This window comes from Protobothrops mucrosquamatus, unplaced genomic scaffold, assembly GCF_001527695.2.
Source record: "Protobothrops mucrosquamatus isolate PMUCROS unplaced genomic scaffold, P.Mucros_1.0 scaffold2622, whole genome shotgun sequence".
NCBI lineage: Eukaryota > Metazoa > Chordata > Lepidosauria > Squamata > Viperidae > Protobothrops > Protobothrops mucrosquamatus.
In genome coordinates, this window is record NW_015388676.1 from 196,253 (window position 1) to 209,578 (window position 13,326).

The following is a 13,326-nucleotide window of genomic DNA, read 5'->3' on the forward strand; positions in this document are numbered from 1 at the left end:
GCTGAACCACAGTGACAAAAGGAATCCACCTCAAAGGAGTTTATTTGTGGAATTTTACTGATACAAAACTATAAAGTCTACATAATTAAACAGTTTTACAAATTCTTTGATTTAAAGCTGGTGACCAGTTTTAAAAAGCACACGATTACATAATACTCATTCTTTCCACAATTTTAAGGTATTTTAGCCAGGATGGCCAAGTATAAAGCAATGCAACTCACAAAGTATAGTTAATACTATTAATTAAATCCTTGAAAACACTTTTATTCATATCAGTTTCAGAACTTATAACTAAGCAGCACACACAGCTAGTGAATTAAGTCCCCATTGATCGGATATGTAAGGCAATACTGTACTGAGTATGTACTTATGGCAGTAACTGAGATGCAACTGAATGTCTGTTTATTCACCTGATTCAAGTACAGTTTTAAAAATACCTCTTCAAAAAAAATCCTATTTTAAGTGTGAGCTGAAAGCAAGTTAAAATGTTAGAAACAAGTGCCAACATGCAGTAAAACCACATTTTAAAGCTTAGAAACACAACCCAATGTTTAGAATAGTTAAGAACTCCAACTGTTAAACTTGACATTTTCTGATTAGAAGTTAGAACACATAAAAATCTAGACTAGATAAAACATGTAAACATGCCTAGAAATAAATAACAAATTCAAACATCTAGAATCTTATCTCATGCAAACTTCAAATGAACTCCAACTTCAAATAACTTTTGCCAGTAGGGCTACATAATTGTCAAGTATGTTTTGTCAGCAATATTAACCTGCAAGGTTTTCTATTTTTACAAATGACAAACATGAATATTTCAGCTTTTCTAACTCTAGTGTTGAATCAAACAGTTTTAAGAACAGCTCTGCTTCTTCTAAAATGATGTGCTCTCTTCTCCTACAAAATGAAGGTTGAGGAAGATAAATTAAAGTACAACCAGATTCAAATTCAAAAGTTTATTATTTACTTCTAAGAATAAAGCTCCTGAATCAAATAACAAACCAATTTAAGAAAACCCTGGAAAAAGCTATCTGTGTATTTTCTTTCCATACTTTTGGGCAATTTATCAAGAAAACAAGTAGTTATCAATTACAAGCTACTTTATTGTTCACATTATGGTATTGTAAAAGCAGTTTTTATAAAGTTCCTCTGGAACAGCATTTTTGTCCATATTGTAAATATTTCAGTAAATGATATTAAACATTAAAAATTACTTTTATAAGGCACTAAGAAAAAAGTCAGATGATTGATGTATAAACTTTCTCTAAGATATGATTTATGCTAATTATTAGGTGGCCATTCTTTGTTTTTTAAATTTAGAAAAGGGATTATCTTTGCCACTAATTATACACATTTGGTTAAATTGCAGTTTTAAGACCTTTCCACTATATTCATAATGTATTAGATTGGCAAATACAATTAGGTATTCAAAACTGTCATAAAACAGAATACAAATAAAAATATATTTTAAGATTAAATTACACTAAATTGTGTTCTGGCCTGTGATTACAATAATCCATTCATCATTTATTCTGCAGTGTAGAAAATAAATGTGGACTTCACTTGTGCATTCTCCATTATAATTTGTGATGTGTGAAGCTGCTGTCAAATATCTGCCATCAAAACAGTGAAAACAGCATTTGAATAACAAATTAGAATGCAACAATAAATCTATAAAGGAGGCAAGTGCTTAACTGTAGCCATCTCTGTCAAATCTACAGTCAGAATATTTCCCCATCTTTAGATGCCAAACATACTATCCCTAGAAATTTGATCCTCTCTAACCATTCTTAACAACAGCAGAACTCTTAAGAGGTCTTAGCTTGCAGTTTTATTCATACCTTAAGATTGTCCTCTTGAGTTACAATATTGTTCCTCAATCTGTGGTCTGGATTACATAGACATGATACTACTGTCTGTATGCTGCGATCCACAGAGTTCTAAAATAATTAATCTTTATTAATATATTGTGAATATTGTGTTAGAGGTTTTCTAACGCCTAAAGATAATGTTGCATTGCTACATAAGGAGATAATGTCAGTCTTGTCAAACAGGTGTTGTAACACCCTTTCTTTCTTGAATATATACAAAAGTGGTCCATCCATTTCCTAATGATTGAATTTGCTTAGGATCCAGTTATGGATAACAATGAAAACAACTATTTTACAAGACTTAAAACAATGTAATCTGAGATGCCAGATATTCTAAAAATTAATATGCTGCAAGTGTGGAAGTAAACAGAAAAATACCTTTTTAAGAAATCCTATGTGTTTGCCTCAAAAAAACAACAAATGTTGCTTTCAAACTAGCATATAAATCTCATACTGATGAGTTTAATTACATAACTAACATTACTGCCACACAATTACATCTCCTAAACATGCATTACATCAGATAAAGGTAGACAACTTTCTGAGAGTCAGGGGCCATTATCTTCCTCTCCCAACCAGTGCGACATTATTGGGAGACAGGTGTATTTTGTTTTGTAGGGGTTTAAGAGTGGGTATATGAATTCAATGCAAACTGCTTCCATTTTCATCCTTTGAAAGCCCTATACTTATGGCTCAAACCTGATGGCAAAACAGCCAAATTTCAGAAGCTTAATCTTAGGTCATGGTGTGTGTATAAAGGATGCACACTTCAAAAATTCTCTCCAAGAGGCATCTTGCTCCCATTTATACCCTTTGGAGAGGAAAAACAAAACAAAATTGCACCACAGAAATTTGGGCATCTTGCCATTCAATTTAAGCATGCAATCTTGAGTCCTGGGTAGACATGAACTCTATGCAGGGGGTCTATATTTGGACTGCAAATTGCCAACCCATGCATTAGCATACTGGCCAATTGTAGGCTTTTTAGCAAACATAGTAGATGTTGAAAAAGTAACAGATCCATAGTCTTTTTGGAACATTGGTTTATAATCTCTACAAAAAAGGCAATTAGAAGAGAAGCAAAGCACACAATACTACAGTAGTCCTTACTGACTGCCTTATTCAGCAACTGTTGCTGTTCTTCAGTCACATGATCACCATTACAGTCACTAAGCAAGCATACAATGGGGAATACACATAGAAAGCAATGTGCTGATGCCAGCAGCTGCTAGTGCGCTACACATATAGACCAGTATAGTTTCCATTGTGTGCCTGCTTACTCTCTTGTAATCCCTTCCTCTCCAATCTCTCTGCTGTGGGTGGGTGAAGAAAAATAAAACCAAGCAATTTCTGTAGGCAATCTCTCTGGGTGTCTGACCTGTTCCTTCCCCTCCCCCCTCCACATTCCCTTAATTATCCCAGCAATGGGTGAGCATTCCAAAGGGTGGGGGAGTAGTTAGGAGGCAAACAAAAGCCAAAGGTGTGAAACTGATTAGTTTTGTCAGTTTTGAGCCAGAAAGCACAGCTGCAATCACCTGGTTTCCTACTTAGTGACCACTTTACTTAGTGATAGAATTGGCAGTCCCAACTGTGGTTGCTAAACAAGAACTACCTGTCCTTTTTCTATTCTGCTCTTGCTTTTCATTGATTACACATCTAATGTCTGATCACTATGTAAAGGTGGATCACAAAAGAAATCATGTATACCTTTTGTGGACTGTTTACAAATGACTGTGCAGTGTCAGGCATAGAACGCTCTGCTTGGTCATTTCCTACATCCATTTCACTACCATAATTCACTGTAGTATATGCCTGTGTAAAGTTTAAGAGAGTTAACAGAAATGAATACCGTACATTCTATGAACTGACCAAAGAAGACTAAGATAGAAACTAACAGAAGTATATTCAGTATTACAAGTTAAAAAAATACATGAAGCATAACTATAGCATTACTTAGTTATGATTTGTTTGTATTTGGCAAACTTGTAGCATTTTGATCTTCGTTAGAAAGATTACCATACACATTATGCATCTTTTAAACAGAATCAATTTAAGTTGTGTTGCTTAGAATAATTATGCAAGGATGAGGCAACTATTAATACTGATTATGCAAACAGCAATCATATTGAGACTGCCAAAAAACCACTCTAGTCAGCAGCAACTCCACAAGTGAAGCAAATGCAAGAGACATTTTCCATGCAAGAGGGTGAAGGAGACCAATGCACACAACTGACAGTCTACTTGGTTACAAAAGATAACTACCAAGAATTGTTATTCTTACAAATGGAATGTTTCAATTAATGTTAAGTAATTTTACTAACCCTACGGAATGGATATTAAAAACTGCAACATATTTCAGTGGACAGTATCTAGGTGAGTGATATTGAACAATAGTAGACATCTTGGAAATTGTGGCTTGATTCATTTATGATCAAATTAGTTAAAATAAACATGTATGCCAATGAGGGTGAAGGTTCATTCTCCGAGCTTGTGGGTTGGTTTCTGAACATTTAGTTACCAGGCTAGTTAACACCTTCAACAGAGTTTAGGGGATGTCTATGTCAGTGTTCTTCTGTTTATAAGGGCTTCAGGTGTGGGTGTGTCAAGTGAGGATCTTGTGATGGGTCAGGTGTAAGTCAGTGAGAATCTTTGGATTCTGAGGGGTTTGTAGGCTGGTTTTAGGTCGATGTGTCTGTTGATGGAATTACTTGTGGAATGCCAGGCTTCAATGAACTCACAAGCATGGCGGGTGGTGGCATGGCCAATTATTTTTGTGTTGCTCCAATTGAACTGGTGTTGTTTGGTGTCGGTGTGGGTAGAGATTAAGGATTTGGGATTGTGGCATTTGACTGCCAGCCGGTGTTCGTGGATCCTGGTTTTTAATTGACGTGATGCTTGTCCCACGTAGAATTGGTTGCAATGGTTACAGTTGATTTTGTAGATTACATTGTTTCTTTCATCCTCCTGTATCTTGTCTTTGGTTCTGGATAATTCCTGGCAGAGTGTGGCTGTGGGTTTGGGCTATTGCTATTCCTAGGGGTTGGAGAATTCTGGCTGTCATTTCTGACACCCGTTTTGTGAACCCAAATCAACCGCAAAGCCAACCAGAGACAGAACCAACCCACACAAGCCCCCCCACCAGTTCACCTCCCAATGACCCTGACCTGATGTAACCTCCCCATCACAAGATTCTCACTGATGACTCACACCTAACCCATCACAAGACCCTCACTTGACACACCTACACCTGAAGCCCTTATAAATAGAAGAATACTGACACCGACATCCCCTAAACTCCGCTGAAGATGTTACCTAGCCTGGTAATGAAATGTTCGGAAACCAACTCACAAGCTCGGAGAAGGGGCGTTGTCTTACCTGAACGCCTTTTCTCAGCATGAAGAATGGAGAATCCATGAATGGGTTAAAGAAGTCCTCTAGCCCAATCAGACCAAATCAATCAAGTTGCCACACTCCTGCTCGACTGGACCTTGCCCCAGTTTCGAAAAGGGAAAAGCTAAAAACTGTGTGATGTGTTGGCTACCAGCTACTGACACTGACCTGACTGTGAATTTCAAAAAGGGGAGGGGGTGGATTCTCCATTCTTCATGCTGAGAAAAGGCGTTCAGGTAAGACAACGCCCCTTCTCCAGCATGGAAAAGAATGGAGAATCCACGAATGGGACATACCAAAGCCCATGTGACCCTACGGGTGGGAAACAGGCTGGTCAAGTGTCAACGCTGACTGAACCACCTGTTGTAAAACACGGCGGCCGAAGGAGGCCTCTGCAGAGGCAAATTTATCAAGCCTGTAATGACGGATAAAGGGGGAAGGCGAAGACCACGTCGCCGCCCTACAAATGTCAACAATAGAAGCCTGAGTGTGCCACGCAGCTGATGTAGAGGCACTGCGAGTGGAGTGTGCTGTCAGACGGCTTGGAACAGGCAGGGAGCGATGCAGGTCTTGATCCACCTGGCAATAGTAGAGGAAGAGACCTTCTGACCTTTAGAAGCTGGATGGAAAGATACAAAGAGCGCCTCCGATCTACGAAAGGCAGCTGTCCGTTTAATGTAATATCGCAGGGCCCTGCGTACATCTAGAGCATGCCATTGCCTCTCTAAGTTGTGTGATGGGTTAGGACAAAAGTCCGGTAATACAACCTCCTGTGCCCTATGGAATAAGGTGTTAACCTTGGGAATGAACGAGGGGTCCAACCGTAGGACCACTCTGTCCTGATGAAAGGTGCATAGGTCTTCCCTCACGGAAAGAGCTGCTAATTCCGAGACGCGCCTTGCCGATGTTACTGCTATTAAGAAGGCCACTTTAAGGGACAAGAGTCGTAGAGTGCAAGATCTGATGGGTTCAAAAGAGGTTCCTGTAAGAGCCTGAAGAACCCGTGGTAACTCCCAAGTGGGATAACGATGGACTACAGGAGGCTTACTGTTTGTAACCCCCTTGATAAAGGATCGAACCCTTGGGTGTTGAGACGACGACGTGGAGTTGGCACAGGTGAAAACCGTGGAGAGAGCCGCCACCTGCCTACGGATAGTGTTGGGTGCTAGGCCCTTATCCACGCCTTCCAAGAGATATTCGAGTATCCTCGGAATAGTAACAGAAGAAATGGACAAAGTATTTTGGTCACACCAGTGACAGAAGTTCCACCAGGTGGCATCGTAGATCCGATTTGTCGCCTGCCACCGAGAGGCCTGGATCATTGAGATCACTCTTGAGGAGTATGAACCCCGTGTCAGGAACTGGCGTTCAGATGCCAGGCGGTCAACTGGAGCCATTGCGGGTCTGGGTGTCGTATGACCCCCTGTAGCAGGATTATCCACTCTGGAGGAATCCTCCACGGAGGAGCTACGGCAAGGCTCACGAGATCCGCGAACCATGGTCGTCTCGGCCAGTGTGGGGCCACAAATATCAGCTCCGCTTGTTCCTGTAATAGTTTTCTGATGACCGCCGGAATCAGGGGAAACGGTGGGAAGGCGTATAGCAGTCCACCAGGCCAAGGGCTGTGGAAAGCGTCTACTCCCTCCGACCCCTGGGAGGGGAAACGGGAGAAGAACCGTGGTATCTGAGCATTCACTGGGGAGGCGAATAGGTCGACACTCGGTTGACCAAACCGCTGCGCGATCTCTCTGAAGAGACGTGGATGCAGACTCCATTCTGAATGGTCTACCGTAGAGCGACTCAGATAATCCGCATGCCGGTTCGCCTCCCCTGAAATGTGCTCCGCCTTCAGGGAAAGAAGATTCCGCTCCGCCCATGATCCCAGTAACCGGGCCTCGGACATCAGGGCCCACAATTGAGTACCGCCCTGCCGATTGACATGGGCCTTTGCCGCCACATTGTCCACCAGGACCAACACGTGGCACCCCGCAATCGTTCTGCGGAAGTGGCAAAGTGCCAGGCGTATAGCCCTGAGTTCCAGCCAGTTGATGTTTTGTCTGAGGTCTCCCTGGGACCACCGGCCCTGGGCGAATTGAAGTTGGAGGTGTGCCCCCCAGCCGAATAGAATGGCATCCGTGGTCAAGGTCACACGAACGGGCTCTCTGAAAAGGGACCCCTTGGACAAAGCTGGGGAGAGCCACCAGAGAAGGGATCTGAGCGTCTGTGCTGGAACTCTTACCCTCTGGGGAAAAGAGCTTATGCCCCGCCTTTGGTTGGGAAGTAAGAGCCACTGGAGCTGTCGTGTGTGAAGTCTGGCCCAAGGAACTATGGCAATGCAGGAAATTAGTTTCCCCAACAGTTGGGAGAGCAGGGCTAGGGTCACCCATTGTTCCCTGCGGACCTTGATGACCAGAGTACGGATGCTGACTTGGCACTCCTGCGATAGGAATACTTGACAAAGGGTTGTGTCTATTATAGCGCCTAAGTGCAATAGACGAGTGGCTGGAACCAAGTGGCTCTTTTGAAAATTGATTAAGAACCCATGACCTTGAAGCATCCCTATGGTTAGCTCCAGGTCCGTCAGTGCATTCGGTGCAGAGGACGACTGGATCAGGATGTCGTCCAAGTAAAACTGAACGCGAATTGGGACCGACCTGAGATGTGCGGCCAGTACCGCCAGGACCTTGGTGAAAACCCTGGGGGCCGATGATAGGCCAAACGGGAGAGCCTTGTATTGGAAGTGATGGTTGGAGTACCTGAACCTGAGGAATTTTCTGTGATTCGGATGAATGGGGATGTGAAGGTATGCCTCTGTAAGGTCTACTGATGTCAGGAAGTCCCCCTGCCGTACGCTGGCCAAGATGGATTGAAGTGTCTGCATCTTGAACCTACGATACGACAGATGCGAGTTTAGAACCTTGAGGTCCAGTATCGCCCTTCATCCCCCTGAAGATTTCGGTACTATGAATAGGATGGAGTAAAACCCCTGCCCTAGTTGGTCCGATGGTACCCGCTCTATGGCCTCTATGTGTCATGTGTCTGATTAACATTCAACATTAAGAGATGTTGAATGGCTTCCTGCATGAGGGCCTTTTTTATGGGATTCCGCAACTGGGGACAGGTGATGTAGCGTCGAGGGGGGGTTGTCACGAATTCCAGGGACAAGCCATCCCTGATGGTGGTGAGCACCCAAGCGTCCGTGGTGGTGTCCTCCCATTTGCGAATGTAATGAGTCAGTCTGCCGCCTATGGGAGGGATCCACCCCAAGTCACCTTGACCTACGGAAGGGGCAACCTCCTCTGCCTTGAAAAGGACGTTTGTTCGGGACCTGCTGTCTGGGCCTGTCTCTGTAACTGGACCGATCCAAGGAACGGTCTGGTCCTGCTGGAAAGGGCCGTGATACATTACCTGAGACCGGTTCCGATCCCGATCGAAAGGGAGGGCGACGGTTATATGGGGCGAAACGCCTGCCTGATCTTTTGGACAGATGGTAAAGTACCCTTCTCTTTTCCCTGTTTTCCACCAGGTACGGAGTGAGAGCCTCCCCAAAGAGGCGACCGCTCTGGTACGGGGCCGCGGCCACCCTCCATTTATGCTTGGTGTCAGCACGCCAATTCCTAAGCCAGAATAATCTACGTGCGGCGACGTTGGAGAATCTTGGATTCTGAAAGGATGGGAGTAAGGGACTCTTCCACTCCCGGAACCTCCAACGCCTCATTCAGGGTCGAAACCGTATCTATGAGTTTACGGTCAATCCCCCCGAGGGCGGAAAAGGTGCCTGGGGAACCCCATTGATCCCGCACCGATTTCAGAAACATGGGAGGACAAGGAATCTGTTGATGTGTCACTACAGGTTCTGAGAACAGCGGGCTGGTAACCTGACCGGGTGTCTGATCGGGGGCCGGAGTCTTTTCCAGTTCGATCTTCCCGGTGGCGCAGGCCTTATGTGAGAAGAGAAAGAAGTAGGGTTGAACAAACCAACCAAGGGAGGGGCCTCCGTATGCGCCTCCTCATCATCCGACCACTGACCCTCTTCGAGGACCTGCTCCGAATATTTGGATACCTCGCTCCCACAGGAATGTGGTGGAGAAGCCGGATCCGGGTACTGATAATCCCTGGACCGTGAAGTCCCCGCACAAGGGAGAGGGTGTGACATCCCCGGGGTCGTTGGGGCACATGCTGAAGAAGCCATAGCTTGAGCAACAGCCTGAGAAATCATGGCCTGGAGTTGGTCCATAAATGAAGGTTGCTCCAGGGGGCGGAGTCCCGCCACCGTAGGAGTGAATGAAGCTGACGGAGCCTGAGATGGACCCGCGAGGGAGAAATTCTCCGAGACTCCACCTGCCACTGTGGGAGGGGTGAACTCGGCCCCTGGTGGCGGATCCTGGGTCCGCACTCTTAGATCCTGCTCAAAAAGAGAAAGGTGATCCTGGCTGAACCCAAGTGAGAGATCCTGATCTAGATTCTGTTCTGGAGACCAAGCCTGCACAAAGGACGAGGGACGGGGATCCCCCGCTGTTGATGCAATAGGAGGAGGAGCCGAGGGAATCGGGCCCTCGGCTGCGCGCTTTTGGGCTTTGGAAAATTGCCTTTCTAATGCCCTGTGCCTGCGACCAGCCTGCTTTTCAGCCGCCTTAGATGTTCTTTTGGTTTTGGCCTTGATTTTCGCGGCTGCTTCTTGGTTGGATGACTTGTGTTTCTTATTTCCACTGGAGGTGGAAGCCTGTGGAACGGTGTTGTCCGCCATAATTATCAGGAGTTTTCCAGCAGATCGCTGAAGCTGTCCTGGTCTGCAGGAGATACAGCTACGGCCCACCGAGGTGGTACAGGCCTACACGAGGAACTGTGAAGTCCGGCCCACCGTTAAGCACGGAGTCACACTTTGTGACAGATGCCGCGCGTCACTAAGGGAGGTCTCCTCTCCCTCCCTTATATATAATAATAAAAAATAATGATAAAGTTGGAAGGGACCTTGGAGATCATCTAGTCCAACCCCCTGCTCAGGCAGGAAACCCTATACCATTTCAGACAAATGGCTGTCCAGTTTCTTCTTAAAAACTTCCAGTGTTGGCGGATTCACCACTTCTGGGGGCAGGTTGTTCCACTGGTTAATTGTTCTAACTGTCAGGAAGTTTCTCCTTAGTTCTAGGCCCAGAACAGAGCCCTGGGGCACCCCACTACACACTTCCCTCCATGTAGATGTGGTTCCATTGAGGACCACACGCTGAGTACGGCTGGTCAGCCAGCTACGGATCCATCTGGTGGTGATGCTGTCTAACCCGCATTTTTCTATCTTATCAAGTAGTAGGTTGTGGTCTACTTTGTCAAATGCCTTACTGAAGTCCAAGTAAATTATATCCACAGCATTCCTCTGGTCCACTAATTTTGTCACTTGGTCAAAGAATGCAATAAGATTTGTCTGGCATGATCTGTTTTTGACAAACCCGTGTTGGCTTTTAGTAATGACTTTGTTTGCCTGTAGGTGTTCGCTGATTCGTTGTTTGATTGTCTTTTCCAGAATCTTCCCAGGTACTGAGGTCAGGCTGATAAGTCTGTAATTTCCTGGGTCCTTTTTTTCCCTTTTTTGAAGATGGGAATTACATCAGCTCTTTTCCAGTCCTCTGGTAGTTCCCCAGTGCTCCAGGATCTTTGAAAAATATAGTTCAGTGGTTCTGAGATCACATCTGCCAGTTCCTTGAGAACCTTGGGGTGTAATCCATCTGGTCCTTGTGATTTGAACTCGTCTAGGCTGGACAGGTGTTCACTTACCATTTTCTTGCCTATCTTAACTTGTATTTCTATTTTGTTTTTTATGTTTTTTACTATTTTTGATAGGTTGGTCTGTTTTTTCCCTTTGTGTAAAGACAGATGCAAAAAACGAGTTAAATAGTTCTGCTTTCTCCCTGTTGCTTGTCACCTTCTTGCCACTTTCACCCACTAATGGACCAATAATTTCCTTCACTTTTTTCTTGTTTTTTACATGTTGAAAGAAGCTTTTTTTGTTATTTTTGACTTTGGTTGCAAGCCTTATTTCATTTTGAGCCTTAGCTTTCCTCACTTCGTCTTTGCAGGCTCGGGCTATTTGCTGATATTCTGACTTAGTTATGTGTCCCTCTTTTTAATTTCTATACTTGTCCTTTTTATCTTTCAATTGATCAGAGAGTTCTTTATGCAGCCATGCTGGTTTCTTTTGGGAGCTGTTATTTTTCCTTTGTTGGTATTGTGCTAGACTGGGCCTTTATTATCTCACTTTTCAAAATTTCCCAAGCCTCTTGAGTTGTTTTCCCCTGGAGGATTCTCATCCATGGAATCCTTCCCAAACCCTCTCTAAGTTTATTGAAATTAGCTCTCTTGAAGTCCAAGACTCTAGTTTGACTGTGTTGTATTGCTTGTGGTTTCATAATGTTGAATTCCAATATTGCATGATCACTTCCTCCCAAGGTTCCTATGGCTTCAACACCTTCTATCATTTCATCTCTGTTAGTAAGAATTAGGTCCAAAATAGCTAATCCCCTAGTTCCCTTCTCTACTTTTGGGGAGACAAAGTTATCTGCTAGGTTTGTCAGGAATCTGTTTGATCTTCCACTTGGTGCAGAGTTTGTCTCCCAGTTGATGTCAGGGTAGTTAAAATCCCCCATTACTATTGTGATGTGCTTCCTACATACCTTAGTTAGCTGACTAGCAAAAAGTTCATCTATTTCCTGTGTTTGATTGGGCTAGAGGACTTCTTTAACCCATTCGTGGATTCTCCATTCTTTTCCATGCTGGAGAAGGGGCGTTGTCTTACCTGAACGCCTTTTCTCAGCACGGAGATGGAGAATCCACCAATGGGTTTAGACTGTGTTCCTGCCCAATCAGATCAAGTCAGCCAAAGTTGCCATGCCTCTCCTGGGCCAGAGGATCCCAGTCTCGACGCAGGCAAAGCCATGACTGACAGCAAGACGTGTTGGCTCACAAACATATAACTAGGCCTAATACTTGCTAGGGTGGGAGTGGATTCTCCATCTCCGTGCTGAGAAAAGGCATTCAGGTAAGACAATGCCCCTTCTCCAGCATAGGAGATGGAGAATCCACCAATGGGACATACCAAAGCCTACTGTCCCTGAGGGAGGGAACCAGGCCTGCCCAGTGTGGCACTTTGAGGGAGTACCTGTTGGAGAACCCTCCTGCCAAAGGAGGCCTCCGCCGAGGCGAACTTGTCAATTTTATAATGCCTAACGAAGGGTGACGGAGAGGACCATGGACGCTTCAGTGTCCCAGGCCGCGGAAGTAGCCGCGCTACGGGTAGAATGGGCCGTAATGTGCCTTGGAACAGGCACGGAATCCGCCCAATACGACTCCGCAATACAAGCCCTAATCCACCTGCCAATCATGCGGGAGGATACTTTCCTACCCCTAGAAGGAGGATGACAAAAAACGAAAAGGGCCTTGGTGGTGCGGAAGGCAGCCGTCCGTGAGATATAATAACGGAGTGCTCTGCGGACGTCCAGTAGGTGCCACTGTCGTTCCAGAGCATGCGACGGATTAGGACAGAAATCTGGTAACACAATTTCCTGAGTCCTGTGAAACAAAGAATTTACCTTTGGGACAAAGGTCGGATCAAGACGAAGGACCACTCGGTCCCGGTGAAAAATGCACAAATCATCCCTGGTGGAGAGTGCCGCCAATTTGGAAATCCGCCGCGCTGAGGTGATAGCCACCAAGAATGCCACTTCGTGTGATAAGTATTGCAAATCACATGTTTTGAGGGGCTCGAAGGGCGGATTGGTAAGAGCCCGCAGAACCCGCGGTAGTTCACAGGAGGGATATCTATGGACTACAGGGGGCTTGGTGTTAGTAGCGCCCTTGATGAATTTAATTTAATAATAATTTAATTTAATAATTTAATTTATATACCGCCCTTCTCCCGTAGGACTCAGGGCGGTGCACAGCATATTAAAACAGACAAACAAAATACATCAAAGAACAAAAAACCCCCATAAAACCAAATTAAAAGCCAAATATTAGAAGCTGTGTGTCAATTAAAATTTTCTTAAAATCATCCCTACCTAAAATCCTCCCT

The 13,326-nt window shown here is 44.6% G+C and overlaps 1 protein-coding gene across 1 annotated transcript in view; it reads right to left on the minus strand.

The window, feature by feature from the left end:
* Positions 1–714: 714 nt before the first annotated feature.
* Positions 715–13,326, minus strand: part of LOC107296060 (deleted in azoospermia-like) — a 38,383-nt gene continuing 25,771 nt past the window's right edge. The window contains exons 9-11 of the mRNA XM_029285967.1: positions 3,582–3,686; positions 1,845–1,943; positions 715–900 (exon numbers count right to left, since the gene is read on the minus strand). Coding sequence (XP_029141800.1) covers positions 847–900; positions 1,845–1,943; positions 3,582–3,686 — 258 coding nt within the window. The 3' untranslated portion in view covers positions 715–846. The remainder of the gene's footprint in view (positions 901–1,844; positions 1,944–3,581; positions 3,687–13,326) is intronic.